Below are 17,561 nucleotides of genomic sequence, written 5' to 3'. Positions count from 1 at the left end.
AAGGCACTGTATACATAAAATATATCTGAGCTCTACAGCTTTCGTCCGAAAAAGAATACTGTGCAAAGGGTCTAAATAATGAAGGAGTGAGTGGGCAGCAGTCTGGGTAATCCTACTCTGGATACTATAACAGTATCTTACCAGTAAAATGTATGTAAGTTCACTGATGAACCTCTAAAATTACATCCTTTTTTGTTTTTAATTTAAGAAAGAGTAGTAGTGTAGTTTCATCTTTTTTCTTGCCCCAATTAGCCTGTAAAACTAAATATTTTCTCTGTGCCCTCACGAGGGGGCTACAAAAAAAATCTTGCCTAGGGCCCTGAAAAAGGCTAGGGTTGAATCTGAATGTTTATGAAGAGGACATTAATAAGTGCTCAAATTCAATGTTTACTCATGTGCCTTTGGAATAAGATGCTATTAACTATTAAATATATGTTCTTTCTATTCATAATGTTGATATAGGCAGAATATAATTTCTGTTGTAAACTACTCTTTGTTTACAATAACTAAACTATATCAGTTTATTAATGCAACAGAAATAGTATTTCTGTCTTTAGAATTTTTTGGGGTGAAAAATAAATACTCTCATTGGCACTGCACTTAGAATAAACGCAGAGATGCAATGTTAGTCATTATTACTGAATTAATAATTGATTTGACAAATATGCTAAATGTGACTTGGGCATTTTATTTTCTTGTGAAACTTAAAGAAAATATGTAGTGCATTTTAAAGTAGGCTACTAAAAACACCATATATCCTGCCAACATGTGTAGGACTGAACAGAAGCCCAATTCACATTGCCTCAAGAAATCTCAAGTCTCTCACCTTTATCTCCTTCCTGACTGGAGGTACATGAGCCGCCAAGAGTAGGGTTTTAAGTCACGTGATATAGGCTACTTCCAACCCAAAGACGCCATTTTGGAGGAAAGTTTGGAATTTTCTGTCACAGGAAGAAAAGCAGGGTTACCAAAAGAAGTTTAAGTCTAAGGCTTACAAATACATTTGCGAAGAAAGTGCAGCTACGTAGGATAAGTTTGCGGAGCAGCGTGAGTGAGTTGGAGCCGCTGGATGAGTTTACATGTGTCAAATAACTGGATTTGTGATTTGAGTTTTTTTTTTTTTTTTTAAAGCCCCCTTACTTCAAGCGACGTCAAGCCCACAATTTTTTTACTATAGTTGTCATGGTCACCGATGGATGCGCGTATTGACTAGCGTTTTAAGGGACTGAACACGCGTTTATCTGTTTTGTATGGATGTTAACGGACATTCGGACCTAGTTAGAAAAAGACCGACATATGTGGTGTGGTGCGTCCCCTCTTCGTCGCTGTCAGGTTCAAGAAGTGCAGCTGTCAGCTAGCTGGTCCTCCGTGGTGGTTGCGTTTCTTGCGGGATCTCCTGGACCCGAACCCCCGCCCTGTAATGTTACACCGTAGTTTCTGTTTTTGTATCAGTGTTACGTCTTTTTCTTGACAGTTTGTAAGGAACATATAAACTGGACGTGTGGTTTCGTTGTAGAGCGATTTCCATGACAATTTCGTTTCATTGGACACCAGGAGAGTGAAAGTACTTAAAAACATTATCTGTGCGCGACTGGTGATATAGCTGGCTAGCAAGCTGCATATTCACTCGAGCCAGCCTAATCATGCCAGTACGAAAGAAAGGTAAGACTAAGAGGCTTTCATCTAATTGTAGCTAGCCAGCTAACGTTAGTTGCTTGCTAACGTTAGGCTTTCTAGCTAACTCAACTATGCACAATTCCTAATGTAAACTAGATGTTATTATTACCTTGTTAGATTACGGCAAAGAACCATTTGGAAATAGTCGCCTTTTAAACTTCGCTATGTACACTGACAGGGCAACATAACTATTTGCCCTAAAAAGTTGTCACGGAAAAGAAGCGGCATAAATTACCAAGTAATTGTTTGCAGGGGAAGTACAGTAACTTTCTAAATAACTACAGTACTTAGTTAGCTATCTACATTTCCCCATGTTTGCTGTAGTTTTCTATGAGATTAGCATGACTTAATGACTCGAAGAAAAATGGATAGCGTTCATTGTAACCAGCAGGCCAATGGAACAGTTATTGAATTTAAATAATCTTAGCCAACCATGTCACTCGTTTAGTAGGACACGTTGGCCCCAAAATGTAACCCTTCATTTTCAAATATATGCGGTCAATAATAATTATAGCTCCTTAGATGTGACATTTTACTACAATTGTACAGTTTGAAAGATCAACTTCATGATGGCACTCATTGAGTATTGGTGCCCTGAGGCTGAGCTGGTAGACCATGGAACTTGGAAATGCCAGGGTTTTTGATGTCCCTGTGAAAGCAGGACAAAAAATCCTACATTGACCATGATTTACTGTAAATCGCACCGGGTAAAAGTGTCTGCCACAGGACTAAAATGTAGAATAAAAATAATTATTTTGAATGGTAAATTGCTGGGTCTGTAGTCTACGATTCTCTAACACATTCTAATTGTTCAGATGCACAACGCGCTCTGTCCCTCCTGGAGGATTATCGGACAAAACTTAACCACACTGAAGATCGGCAACTAAGACACTCCATCCAGAGGGTCATCGACATCTTCCAGAGTAACCTTTTCCAGGCCCTCATAGGTAAATCTACATCTGTTCTTCATACCCTACAAAAATTCATCTTGCAACTGATGTATTGATCACTTCCTGTGTTCATCAATGTACGTGTTGTACATCTTAAGTTCTCGAACCATTTGAATGTAATTTGTACAAAATCATTGTTGCAGCCCTAAAGAGAGTGTTGTTAATATACAATATATCAGGGTCTACTGAGTTTCTAAGTTGCCATGATTGCCTGTGCTTTCACTTCAGAAGACACAAAAGGGTTGTATTTAACCAATATATTGATAAATGCTTTGGGGGAGAAAGGGAACTTGGCCTATTTCCATCCTACAACTCCCTGTTTAAGTTACTGTGGCCATGATGGGCATGGCACAGGAGTGTTGGGTTGTAAAGTTTGTCTGATATCCAGGTGTGACTCAAGTTCTCTCTATAGCTTGTAATACTGGCTGTAGAAGTTGCCTGGCCTAATGCTTGCACAGCACACCCATTGAGATTAGTCTTCTTACTTCCTCAAAGATGTACCCTGGCTTATGGTAATGCCCTGTAGTTCATATCTTGGTTACTTTTTGTCTTATTGTTAACATGTTAAGAGATTGTGAATTGGATGTTGACTCTGTGATAATCTATATTCATATTGCGGTCCCGTGTGTCTCTCTTGTTAAGATCATGGCTTGAATTGCCAGTAGAATTCATATTTGTATTTTTACTCATGTTGGGGCATGTTTTTCTTCATTGTCACTTCCCAGACTCTCAGATAGAGCTATGTGGCTCGGTTGGTGGAGCATGGCATTAGCAGTGCCAGGGTTGTGGGTTAGATTCCCGTTTGGGGCCAGTACAAAATGAAAATGTATGCGTCAATGTTAATTTTGGCCCCCTTTTAATTTTTAAAATTTATTTAGTCTTAGTCATTTTGACAAAGATATCTGGGAGTCTTAGTCACATTTTTATCATTTGAATAATCATTTAGTCTATTGTTCAAATGATGGAAACAGTTTGCCATTTTAGTCAACAAAATGCCCTTATGTTTTAGTCACATGTTAGTCAAATGAAAGGTATCCTGATTAAAATATTGTAAACTTATCACTGAGTTCCATGTACACAAACACACACAGTATTTTCCTACCAAAATTTTGTAGCATAAAAATTATTGAATGATTCTCAAATTGGTGGAAGAACTCATTAATCTGCACAGATTAAGGGGAAATATGAATGCAAAAAATGGTCCAATGAAATCAGTTATGACAGCATTGACTGGTAAAAACAAATCACACTTGTGTGAATATAACAACTCTCACAACAGGTTGTAGCTAGCTAGCAACAATGAATCTTGTAGTGGGGTAATACACTTAAGTGGGAGCTAATTTCCAACATGTATCCTAATGGGCAAGTAGGAGACATGTACTGCATGCAAGTTATCTTTTGAGTAGCTGATTTGGCATGGATGAAAATATCAGTTTGAAATGTCAGACAGGAGCAGAATACAACTCAAAAACATTTAGTTAGATAGATTTCAAATTAGGGTATAGGCCTACCCACTTCTCTGGGCACCACACCTGAGTGTATATATTTGGGATGATGTGCTGTAGTATTTTTCTGCCTGTACCGGGAGAGTAGCCATAGTGAACCCAGTCCATCCCTTGCTGCCAGATTAGAGAACAGTCAGAGAGGTATCCATGGAATTACCTGGGCATGACATATCTTTTCCACCAATAGTAGCATTGCAACATTGGGATGAGAGAGAGAACTAAATCTGCTAATGCCTGTTCATGCTTTTGATTGGACAAAAAAAACACTGAGAAGCTCGCTTTCATAAATCCTATTCAATTATGGTAGTTATACAAGACTTTCATTGCAAATATAATTGTCGTGTCTTTGTGTCAACCAAAATGAAAAATAATAAAATACAAAAATATATATATATTTTTTTATTATTGCCGTTTCTGAATCTATTTAGTCAGTTATCGTCTCACCAACTGCCACTGAAAAATAGGTATTTAACAAATATTTTCGTCCGGTTTTTTTATATTAACACTGGTGTGCACTTACTACTGTATGTTGCTTTGGGTAATAGTCATGGCTGGAGTCAGCTGTCAGTCCGTCCATCAATCCCTCAATTAAAATGACAAATAGCATAATCGCATGGCACGCCGGCCTAAATCACGGCTAGCTTGATTTAATATCTGAGCTCGTCCTTTGAATGTGAATTCTGAAATGTGGAGCCTCCAGCCATGATATCGGAGGCCTCGGGCCACAAGCTGATGTACGGTGCTCCAGGGCAATCGGCCCGTGGAAACGAAGTGAGCTGCTGGAATGCAGGACGGTCCGTTTGAATTTCCCAGGGCTCTGCCTGGCTGCGCTCCAGCAGCTCTGGCTGTATGTCTGACCCCCAAGGTGTAAAAAGCTTCTTGTCTTCATCACCAACTGCCAGTCCACAGTCTCACAAACTCTGCCTCTATGTAGGCGTAATGACCAATTTCCAGTCTGTGTTATTCTGGGGTTCTAGGTCTGCAAAGCAATATTTTTTTTATTTTTAAAGTAAGGCTATGTTTTACGAATGTTCTGTTATTTGCTCATTCGTTTGTATTGACCAATCGGATCATCTCTTTAAGAAGTCTGGTGTGAAAAATTTGTGATTGGTCTGAATGTAGTGTAATGTCTCAATATGTATTGATTTAGCAAGATTTGATTAAAATCAGTTTTGATGCACCATCACAATAAGTATGAGCTTTTGACAAATATAAGCCATTTAACTTGATCTCCAGCCTAGTTTATGCTAAATAAAGGTAAGGAAAAAAGGAAAATTCTATCCCTCAGTCCTGAATTATAACTTGATAACCCTTCAGGAATAAAGATGTTATTTTACACTTTCTTTTCTGTTAACATTGTATAAATGCCTCCAATGTTCTGTTCTAGCGGGTTCGGTCAGAGAGCAGGGTGAGCTTGTCAGACGGCAGTGCGTCATGCATGTGTTTCTAGCATGTCCTCTCTGACACACACCTTTACCTTTTCACCCCAGCAGAAGTTTCCCTTTTAGCACGCATGCACACACTGATGTTCCGCCATTTCTTAGTGTTGCTAATGAAAAATAGATTGGTGCCACCGTTTCCAATCTTCCCCCTCCCTCTTCTCCCCTCCAAGATATGTATGCAGAGGGCTGGACAAATGTAATCTGTCTGTTGACATGATGAAAACCCCAAGTCCTAATCCCCTCATGCTGATTTATTGCATTTTCACTGAATGAGAGAGTAGACCAAGAGGAGACAGGGAGTGGACTGCAAAGGGGAGGACGCAGAAAGCAGAGAAATAATGTCAAGGAAGGTTTGCCATCGATTCACACTGAAGGTCCACCTCTAACATTGGCCAGCAGCCTATTTTGGATACAGCACGATGCCATACGAGGATCCTGTGCAACCTCTTTTTTATTTTGAAAAAAATTAATATTTATTTCAAAACATTGCCTGATTTCAACACATTGTGGAGATGATCTAGGCCACAATAGTAATTTATTAACAGCCAGTCAGTAAAGTTTTGCAATTTAGTAGACATCATCTTGCATAAGACCCATTGTGAGTCATGGCGCACCTGACCACATATTAGGAAGGCCTTGCTATTTGCTGTCATCATGGACTTAGATATGGTAATATACAGTGTAACCAGGTTGCTGTTGAGAAGAACCCCTTGCACAACAAGACCGTCTCAGAATTACACTGCGGTAATCTCTCTTCTTGAACTGGACAATAGTAAGCGTTGTTATTGGCTCATAACTGGATGATGCTCCCTGTGGGGGATTGGGAAGGGCGTGTGTGACATGACTTGCTTATGGATGTTCAATCTTAACTACTTCACATTTCACTCGATTGATTGAACATGGTAGAAGGGACCCACCTCCCTTAGTTAAAACAAAATGCAGGCTCTTTAGTTCCAGACGTTTCTTTAAAGCCTTGTGACGTCAATAATTAGACTACTCCAGTCTTGATGGCACGCCACCAGCAGCATGTTTGGTTAAACCTCTTGCCTGACAAACATCAACTTAGTGGAACAGGTATGCAACAACATCATCTCCCACAATTCCCCAGTGGTCCTATTTCAATACAACGCTCTGTTTAAGGTTGGCATTTACCCGCGGTAAACAGCAAACACATGACGTTTAGAAGAACCTAGGAAACCAGGAGCGTTGTAGACACACTTGAGCATTTGTTTTCACAGGCTTCTTAGCTCTAATGAATTGAGGATGAAGGGACTCCGTTGCATTGCAGTCATTTTTAAAAGATGGTAGCATGTCAGTGCTTCATGACGGAAAAGTGGCAAGTTTTTGTCTTGTCAAACCTGATCAAAGAATAGGCTGTGTTATAGGTGTCATTGTACCATATGTTTATTTTACTCGGTTTCGGGTTGTCTTAGTCAAATTATTAATAGATTTGCTGCTAGTTTTGAACTAGCAAGTGGTTGGCCACTGCAAAGTAAAGTAATCAAGCTTCAATTTGTAGCCTTTTATTTAATTGTAATTTTTTTGGTCAATACAAACCTGTGTACTGTATAAGGTTCCCCCCTAGTGCTTGAATTTGGCAAGGCATCCAGTTTCCTTCTGGCTTGCTGAGTCAATCGATGAAGGAACCAATTTACTCTTACCTTCTATACAATGTAATCCCCCGCACGCCCCCTTCAGTCTGCTGATTTTCACCCTTTTTGCCTCATTGTAATTGCCCGCTGTCAACAACCCCCTCCTCCCTATGTCCCGCTTGAGCCTCATCCTGTTACAGTCAGCCTGGTGTCTGTCCTGTTGGAGCTCCAGACTGGTGTCTGTCCTGTTGGAGCTCCAGCCTGGTGTCTGTCCTGTTGGAGCTCCAGCCTGGTGTCTGTCCTGTTGGAGCTCCAGCCTGGTGTCTGTCCTGTTGGAGCTCCAGCCTGGTGTCTGTCCTGTTGGAGCTCCAGCCTGGTGTCTGTCCTGTTGGAGCTCCAGCCTGGTGTCTGTCCTGTTGGAGCTCCAGCCTGGTGTCTGTCCTGTTGGAGCTCCAGCCTGGTGTCTGTCCTGTTGGAGCTCCAGCCTGGTGTCTGTCCTGTTGGAGCTCCAGCCTGGTGTCTGTCCTGTTGGAGCTCCAGCCTGGTGTCTGTCCTGTTGGAGCTCCAGCCTGGTGTCTGTCCTGTTGGAGCTCCAGCCTGGTGTCTGTCCTGTTGGAGCTCCAGACTGGTGTCTGTCCTGTTGGAGCTCCAGACTGGTGTCTGTCCTGTTGGAGCTCCAGCCTGGTGTCTGTCCTGTTGGAGCTCCAGACTGGTGTCTGTCCTGTTGGAGCTCCAGCCTGGTGTCTGTCCTGTTGGAGCTCCAGCCTGGTGTCTGTCCTGTTGGAGCTCCAGCCTGGTGTCTGTCCTGTTGGAGCTCCAGCCTGGTGTCTGTCCTGTTGGAGCTCCAGCCTGGTGTCTGTCCTGTTGGAGCTCCAGCCTGGTGTCTGTCCTGTTGGAGCTCCAGCCTGGTGTCTGTCCTGTTGGAGCTCCAGACTGGTGTCTGTCCTGTTGGAGCTCCAGACTGGTGTCTGTCCTGTTGGAGCTCCAGACTGGCCAGGCAGAGGTGGTTCTGTAGCCCAGCAGATGAAACCGTCTAATGATGTTTTAAGGCAATATCTCCACATTTGTTTTCCACATGGCACCACGCTGTCTGTGAAACTAACCATGTCTCTTTTTTGTTAAGATCACCTTTGCTTTAAGTATGACTTGGGGTGTAGGGTTTTAGTTTTTTTTTCCTGAGTTTCTCTTTTTGCCTTTGATAGTTGATTTTGAGATCCGTTCTGAGAGCGGATGTTAACATTACACTGTACTGTTTACAGCATGCCACCGATAAATGTCCATTACATTTCAATTCTCCATCTCAATTGTGGTATACTAGAACAATTTAGGATAAACTTTGGGCTGTCTCTGGAAGAACCCTTAATGAAACTAAAGCACATCTTAATTTTAGTTTACAAATATGTCCTGTCTTAGCAACCTGGGGACCGACTCTATCCATTGGAACTGGTCAGTGGTGGATTTGGGTGCATTTTAAAAGTCATAACCCTGTCTGATACTGCACTCATTTAGCCTACTGGAGGATGAGATTACAAAACAGAATTGTTGGAGCTGCTCCATTTGCTGTATAAACTACTTGTTGTTTACATACAGCTGTAACAACCTCTCTTAGATGAAACTAGAGGGACTGTGCTGTCCTGTAGCAAAATAATAATAATAAAAAGCTAAGAGGGAGACTTGATTAGATTTCATTGCCCAGTGGATGTTTGTTGTCCTGTACATTTCATTTTGTATTGGGCTTTAAGCAGTGGTCTGTGCACATCTGTGCCTGCGGTAACATGCTGTGCCAATTCAAAGGAAGTTGTTTTGGCCGTCCACGCCCTCTTCAAATTGTGCATCCGTAAATAGCGTCTGTTTTTGAAAGTAGCCCGTGACATTTTAAGGCGCTGCCTTCTAAATGCTCTGGCGTCCACCATGGTCTAGGTTTGAGTCTTGGCAGTGCCACTTGCCAGTTTGAAGTCCTGTTCGATGGTGCATATCAGCCAGCATTGCCTGCATGGGAGGAGGTATTGTTGGCAGGGGATTGACTCATCACGCCCTAGCAACTCCCTCAGGTGGGTTGGCTGCCAGCGAACGTATCTGATATCATTATCCCATTCTGATGACTTCCTCGTTAAGCAAGTTTTGTGAATAAAAGCAGGATGGCTTGGCAAGACATGTCTTGGTGATATTGAATTCTCCCACCTGAGCACGGTTGGGAGTTGCATTGGTGACACATGGTTGTAAGTACAACTGGATACCATGAAGTTGGGGAGACGAGGGCGTGGGAACACAGACATGCAGTCGAGCAACATCTGGACTGCAGACTCCTCGGAGAACGTAATGGAGGCCTGTAACTGAAAGATCGAGTGATGGTTGTCTTACTCATCTTCCAGTAAGAGCGAAGAGCTTTTACAGTATGACAAATATTGCGGAAATCTGATGTAGTCAAGCACTGTTCAGACAGTGAAAACTGGTTTGTTGGGTCTTATTTGTCCTATGGAGTACACGCAAACCGCGATGGCCTTCCGTGAGACACAGAATAGGCCACAGGCGGAGTGTGTGATATCTGAAGCCTGTGGTGTTCATCCCCAGTGTGTCAAAGAGAAAGCAGAGCTTGGGGGGGGGGGGGAGGATATCGCCCCCACCCTTGTGTGTTATACAAATATTTACTCAAATGACCCCTTGCGTCTCCATGTGATCCAGCGGTTATTTCAAGCTCCTGTCACCCAATCGCGCAAGGGAGCTCTCCCCCTCTGCACCCCTCAATTTTATCGTTCATGGTCAAGTTCGTCCAGCCGTATGCAGTTCACATTTCATGTTAGGTACTGGTATGTACTTTTGTGTGATCTAGTCTGTGTCATGTCAATTGGTGAAGGGATGTTCACCAATTGTATGTCCATCTTTTTGTGAAAATTACACTGGTTTTTCAAGGGTTTTATTATGTATGAGTTTTTTTAACGGTTTTATGAATATGTCTCTTATGATTTAATAAATGGTTGAAATACATTTACACAACACCTAATTAATCACCAAAGCACTAAATATCACTACATGTCAGTTTGACAACTCAACTGAACACTGATTTGCGTCACAGACAAAATCTCCATCTAGTGATTTTCACATGACACAAATATGGTCTGGGTCCGATGGTAGAGAAGGACATAACGGCCTTCTCCTCCCACTAGGCCGTTATGTCCACTGGGGGGAAATCCCGAAGATGACCTGCTTGCTCACTCATGGTAATTTAGTCAGTAATGCTGTATTCCTTATGGCCTCCTCCCCTCCGCCCTCTGCCCTGCATTCACGTGGGCCTTATTGGTCCCCCTGACACTTTCTGGAAGTTACCCTTCGAGTTTTGACCGCAATATGTGACCATAGCGGGCTTTCTGAGCAAGTGCGTAAGGCTGAGAGGCTAGTTTGGGATTCACAATCAGTCTCTGTCAACTCTGTCACTCGGGCGGTCACTCACCCGGTCCATCGGTCGTCTGTCTGGTCGGTAGGTCATTATGTCGATCAGCTTAACAGGTTGCACTGAGAGTCCAAAATTCCAGGACATTTTTCTTTTAGCATATATATGATTTCTTTAATAGGCTTAGTGCGTAGATGTGTAGCTTTTTAAGACCCACATGGATGTTCTTAAGCTAAAGGTTTGGGCAGTAAAGGGGACTATAAACAACATACAAATATAATTATATTAATTGTTTGTGAAATATTTCCCACCCTCCCCCGCAATTCACCTTCATTTTGCTATTCTTTCCGCTTCTTCTAAACTGAGTGTTTGTTTAAACTTCCTCTGAAAGTGGCTGATTTAGTGAGGGGACAGAGAACAGTTTTAACCAGGAAGTCGTCCTTGATTTCCCATCTTTGCAATTCATTCCACAGTTTTTTTTTTCCTTGTCATTGACATTGAGCTTGCAACATCTATGGGACTTTCATGATTGTGCTAATTTTGTTTTGCGCTGCCCCTTGTGTGCCGTATGTGCAGTATCGTAAACCACAGGATGGTGGAAAGACAGGAAAATCTGGAGTTCACCCATCACACACAGTCCTTACAAGTCCAGTTGTTGCTCAGACGAGAATAAGCGTCTGACCTTTGAGACGCGCAGCTGTAACCTGATGAAACTTGTAACAGCTTTGAACAACTTGTAAACTGACCTTTACAGACTCCCCCTCTGCACCTCCAATTCCAATCTGTCACTGCCGCCACCGCTCACGCCTATGTCTTGGTTGTTTCTTCTACGTTATGTAACTCAGGGTTTTAGCGGGTGCCCCTTAATATGTTTATAGCAACATACCATAACACTGGTAATCATATCCAGTTTAGGACAGATAATCATTTCAGTGTTTGGTTTCATTTCTCATCTGAACATCAGTTTGAATATGAATATGGATGGGTTCCTGGCCGTGGGATCCTGAAGGTTCTAATTTTAAACCGACTGCTGACTAGTCAACGTAGGCCCTTTCACCCACTAATTAAAGGGGAAATTCACCCAATTTTACAAATTACTTTTTACTCAAACACACTAATTTCTGTATTGTATTCTGGGAAATGGCTCTGCACTTAATTTGTCTTTTTTGACTTTAATTAAATCAATGTTTTAATCACATTTATAACAATAACAATTAACATATGAATTATTTAAGTGTTGACACTTTTATAATGCATTTATAAAGCAATCTGCTACAAGCACAGAGTGTAAAAACATTGCTATTTGTTAAAAGGGGATGTTCTGCAGTTATTACGCTAAGTGAACTGAAAAATCTCATTTACTGGGAATATTACCAGTTTATTTTGAATGTTATTTTGAAAGTCCAAATAAGCAAGTCAATTTGGTTTTAACTATTTATCTTCACTATCTTCTATCTTGCCACAGATATCCAGGAATTTTACGAAGTGACCTTATTGGATAATCAGAAATGTGTGGAGTCTCCCAAGGTGTCAGAACCCATGCCACCGGTCAACCTGTGGGATTTCTCCAGCCTTCAAAGCACAACTGTGACATCGGACACTCTGCCAAGCCTTAGCACCAGCATAGAGGTAAGGAGTGATTCATGGTCGGCCTTCTGGTGCCCAGTATTTACTTTGAATTTTGGAATTGTATTTCCATCTGAAATCGGTGTAGTTGCAGTAGATTTCTACAGATATTTCGACAGATGACTTCGATGGTTGAAAGAATATACAAACATTACATTTGTTTCTTCATGCATATTCAGAATGGTTTTGTAAGGGTTTGTAGGTGTCATTATAAACTGACTGTTAGTATGTGTTGGAAATGTATTTATTATTAGTGTAACAATAAATAGCATCAGATAGTGCAGCCTTGCTTGTTACTACTGTTATAATATAAACAACGTCAAAGATGACATTCCGCCAAATCATTTCATACCATCAATGATATAATGCTTTTGAAATCCCTCTGACTGCCATGCCGTAATTCAAAAGCGTATTTCGCAAACTCATGTTGCATATTCAATGCTTTTCTTTTCCTCAACATATCATACTTTGACTCAACTGTGAGACACATTTTACAGTTGAGGTCTATCAAATCACTCCTGAAATTGTTCTAATACTGGCCATGACCGTGGTCATCTTTAGCTGGTACTGAAGTCTTGTGATCTAACAGGGCCGTTAGTGATGGATTATAAGAAGACATTTTCTTATATGAAAGGTACCAAAAATAAATGGCGGCAGCCCAGCTGATTTGACAATGGACTTTATGACAATTTCAGAACAGTTGTGTTTCTGGCTTTTTGTAAATGAAGCCAAAGTTCTTCTGCATTTATTCTGCTCTAACATTTTAAGGTCCTGATGCCGGGGAATTACTGGGTTGAACCAATTACAAAGTTTGAGAAGGCAATTGCACATTTGCCTAGCTTGTTGACATTCCTGGATGGGGAAACTTTAATGTGCTTAGCTGTATTAACACACTGTTAACCGTCAGAACGCATTATCCCTTGTGCTTCTTTCAAAAAGCATGGTTAAAACAAGGCTCTTTAAAAATGGATGCTTCATTCAACCCCATACATGCTACGTAGTTATTAAGCCAACATGTCTTAAGCCAGCAGTAGTAGAAATGTTTGCAAACCTAACCCAACGTGGCTCTAACATTCCTTAAGCTTGGATAGCTGGCTGGCTAGTTAAGTTAATAGTTACTATAATCAGGTCTCCTAATACATGCTATTAGCAAGCCAACAAATGTTTATTAAAAACTACAGGTCCCTCAATATTAATGTTCCTGCTCTGGGCCTACGGCTGTTCCTGATATATTGATGGTGTTTGCGTTCCAAAAGCAAAATTGTAATTTTAAATAGTTTTTTGTAAAGAGCCACAGACATTCAGACAGATTTTTATTTTTTTTGGTAAAGCTGCATCTAATGATTTTGCTAATTGATTAATATTTTGATTACTGCTTTGATTAGGCCTAATGTTTTAAGCACTTGAACCTGTAAGTCTAACAAGAAGAAATCGGGAACGGAAAAACATGACTGAAAGTCTTACAGCAAGCAGCTTTAACTGAAGTACATGGATATCACTATAAAAATAAATGGATTGATTCCAGATGCTGGAGATAAAAACTAGACAATGTGCGAACTCTTACCCTCATTGCATGATCCATCAGTGAAAATAATGCTTTTATGTACTGTATCTGACGGGGCTTGATTGTAAACAAATTCCACCAGCATAAGTAGACCACGTGTTTGGCACTAATGTTAATGTGCACCTCATTCATGCATTGGAGAAGAACAAGGTGTCACTTTAAAACTTTTCATGAAGTTAAGCTAAAAGCAACTCTAAGGGGCAGACAATGGCTCACATGTTTTAGATTTGTTTGCTGCTGACCCCTCTTATACCTCAGTCATCATGGCTCTAACATGCTCTTTTGAATTCATTCATCACTGTTTCTTTCAGTCTTGCTTTTAAAAAAAAATATATTTGTTTTTAACATAGATCCAACTAATCGATAATTGCATTTGTTGCCAACTGTTTCATTTTCGACATTGTCAGTCAGTTGTTGCAGACCCAGTGCTTTAGATCACATGATATGTTATGGATCATAGCGGCTGTATTTATGTATTTAGAAATTTCAGTACCTTAGAATACATTATTGCTGATGATTGCACTAATGGACTAATGATAGAAATATGAATAGGTTTTAGAATCGCAATCTGTCTGCTCACACTCAATACACCACACACACACACACACACACACACACACACACACACACACACACACACACACACACACCTACAAGCAACACACACACACACACACACACCTACAAGCAACACACACACACACACACACCTACAAGCAACACACACACACACACACACACACCTACAAGCAACACACTTCTACACTCAACGTAGAATAGCACTGCACCCACAAAGTCCGTTATAATGTGTATTTGACATATAAAGCTTCCCGTCAACCTTTAACAGAAACAGGTTTTTTGAGGCTTGGTTGAACGCTAGAATCCAATTTCACAGAATCTTGTGCACCTTGATGCCCCAAGTACCAGAGGCAGCCAAAGTCGACAAATGTCATACGTTTTGCTGAGTGTAAAATCCAATATCATGAATGTACAACTGAGAATATTTGGCAACAAGTGTTCAACATCGTTAATTACCCATGGGTTATTAAGTCTTAAACCCTTCCTGTTACAGCAGCAAAACAAAAAGTTTTGTCTTTCTTGCGCGCTTTTCCTTTTGTGGGTGGGTGTAATAGTCTGTTTGGCTACATCCGTTTCTGCAAAGAGTATTTTTGTTGATATTACACAAACATTACATAGCATGTCTGAGCATTACTAAACATGGATCATCAAACATGAACATCAACTCATCTTTGTTAACATGTCCTCAGTAGTAGCAGTAGTACTGTACTGCTACAGTTTTAGAGCAGCACCATGAAATTAAAACCTAACCACTTGTATTGACTGTTTTCACATAGAGCTCTGATGACACTGTATGTCAGGTTTTATTTTGAGAGGGCTATCCAAATAAAAATATGTAATTTAATGTATCTCAACTATGAACAGGGTATGACACCTTAGACGCATGTGGTATTACTTTCTTAGGTGTGTTTTTTTTCTTTAAGCTTTATGTCTTAGCCTTTCTTTTAGTGTCCATACTGAGAACTAACTCTCTGAATTGATCACCTCTCTTCTCCCTCCACATCTCCATTTTCCTTGTTAAACACACATGGTCACACTTAGGACTCCCCCCTCCTAAATGAAATACTGCTCATGATGGCACAGGCCAAAGCCTCATCCTGCCGTGAGCTCAGCCATGTAAGTACTTCACCTCTGTAACTGATGCGGCTCGGGTTGGGACTGCCTCCTTGTCTTGGGTTCACTCCATGTGTCCCCTCCAGTACCATATGATGGGGTGGGGCGGGGGTGTCCGGTCTATATATGTCATGGGTGATTGTGCTGTATTCATTTGGGCTCTTCATTCTGGGTACATCTCAGTACATCTCCTGGATTTCAAGATCATGGCTTGGTCCAGGGATAGCTGGGGGAAGGGAGTGCATCTGTTATGGTTGTGTCCAGGACATTTTCTTGTTGTTCTCTACTTAGGCCCCAAGGTGATATGGCCTGGAAAAACACTTGAGTTGATAAATATTGCTGATGAACTGGATTGGACCCAGCAATAGAGATTGCTGTTGCTCTTCCTTGGTTTTTAGGATGCTGGATACATTTATTGTACTGTAGTAACTGTGGAAGAAATGTTGGGGGTTCCTGTGTCTGCTAGTTCTAAGATCAACCACAAAGCAACATACTTGGGTAGCATAATCTCACTGTTTTCCAGGTGTAGGAAGTCTTGTTAGTTTTTCCTCTCACCTGCAGCGGGATGTCATGTGTGGATTTATATTTGCTTTGAGAGAAGCCTTTTTTAAAGGGTACTATTTCAAAATTCTGATTTATTTATCTTGGTCTAGTGAATGTTATACTGTTACAGTCTATGGGGAGGCCAAGCTTACTCTGGTCTTAGTTCTAACCTTTGCTTTGTAGAACGTAGACCTTTGAAAGTATTTCACATGGCTGTTCTCAATCCGTCTTACTCATAGCTGCACTCCGTTGACAGAACCCAGATCACAGTCTGCTGATAGGGGCAACATTAGGGAGGACTTTTATCTTTCCTGCTCGTCTGTGAAGGAATGTCAGCTCCTGCTGAGTTGTTCTACAGGATCCAAGTAAGGAGCACTGGGGGGCTTCTGACTGCCCTGGAAATGGAGGCACACTAATCACAGAATCTTATACACATCAAATATTCATCAGTGTGCTTGTGTAAGGGGCACGGTACTTTTCTGCCAGGCTGTCTCCTTTCCCCTCCTCCCCTCTCTGAGGACATACCAGGCTTTATCTAACAGGAGGTTTCTTCTGAGGTGACCCCTTCTATCTGGGTCGTACATCATCAGAGCTTTGCATTGCGCTTTAGTTGGAAACATTGTAGATTAAACACCAAGGATGTTTTGACCCCTGCCGTCTGACATGAAGTATGTGCCTCATTGTTCACCATACATGAAGAGACGTTGGGACAGTTTGCTCTGAATTTTTAATAGGTTACTCAGTGTTCTGCTCCGGCTGAGCCGGAACTGCTTTGAGAGGAGTCACAATATGAGCGTGCCCAACCCTGGAATTACAGTAATTGTTCTTATTTGAAGGGTTATTGTGGTCCGATCTGAGCACTGTCGCCTTACAGACTGGTGTCAAGTTTGAGTTTTCTAAATGTCGTTGCCTTCTCATCTCTGTTAGGTGAGGAATCTTCATTTTCACATTCTCTGAGTCTTCCCCTGAGAATAGACTCTGCACATCTATTGAAGCTGACAGCATCTTCTGCACTCATGCAGTACGGCAAGGTCATAGTGTATTTCGCTCATGTATATCTCTCCTATATACTACTCCTGTATATACTTGAGGTTGATTGCAAAAATAACTTATGCTCATCCTTCAACCTTCTTTTCTTTTTTTTTTTTTTATTGGTCATCTGAAGGTTCCTATAGTAATTTTACCAACGTCACTCTTGTTCCAATTTCTGACACTACTACCGAACCTCTGCCGCACGTTATTGAGTCATGCAGCTCTGCGAATGGACGGTCATTGGCCATTATCTGACAAAGAGCATTTTGTGAAGCAAATAAGGTCGGCATCACACTCGCGATGCACAGTTGCTCTTCTGTGAATGAGTCATCTGATGACAGTTTACGCCTCATATCACACGGTGTTCACAAAGTGATGGAACCAGAGTGTGTCATTTCACGAATGGAGTGCCTTTGGTGTGGTGTGTGTTTTTTTTCTAACCTAAAAATAACTATCGTCTAATTTTTGCATTCTGTCTTGAAGAGCACAGGTTCAATAAAAAAAAAAAAAAAAGTGTTTCCTGTGTCGAGGTAACATTTAAAAAAGTGCC

The 17,561-nt window shown here is 41.2% G+C and overlaps 1 protein-coding gene across 23 annotated transcripts in view; it reads left to right on the top strand.

The window, feature by feature from the left end:
* The first annotated feature begins 942 nt into the window (after positions 1-942).
* The window catches only part of dlg1l (discs, large (Drosophila) homolog 1, like), a 102,259-nt gene continuing 85,640 nt past the window's right edge, over positions 943-17,561 (top strand). For 14 of the 23 annotated variants that reach the window (XR_002196414.3, XM_020044684.3, XM_020044681.3 and 11 more), the window contains exons 1-4: positions 977-1,662; positions 2,493-2,624; positions 12,020-12,183; positions 15,365-15,439. Coding sequence is in view for 21 of the 23 variants with exons in the window: in XM_020044684.3 (XP_019900243.1) it covers positions 1,644-1,662; positions 2,493-2,624; positions 12,020-12,183; positions 15,365-15,439 (390 nt within the window). In the remaining 2 variants the exon portion in view is untranslated. Of the gene's footprint in view, positions 1,663-2,492; positions 2,625-12,019; positions 12,184-15,364; positions 15,440-17,561 lie in introns of all 23 variants that reach the window. The other 9 variants (XM_010892096.5, XM_010892079.5, XM_029116218.2 and 6 more) reach the window with 2 other exon arrangements.

The sequence above is a fragment of the Esox lucius genome, chromosome 3 (assembly GCF_011004845.1).
Source record: "Esox lucius isolate fEsoLuc1 chromosome 3, fEsoLuc1.pri, whole genome shotgun sequence".
Lineage (NCBI taxonomy): Eukaryota > Metazoa > Chordata > Actinopteri > Esociformes > Esocidae > Esox > Esox lucius.
The sequence above is the reverse complement of the archived record's forward strand: the minus strand, read 5'-3'. Positions and strand labels throughout refer to the sequence as shown.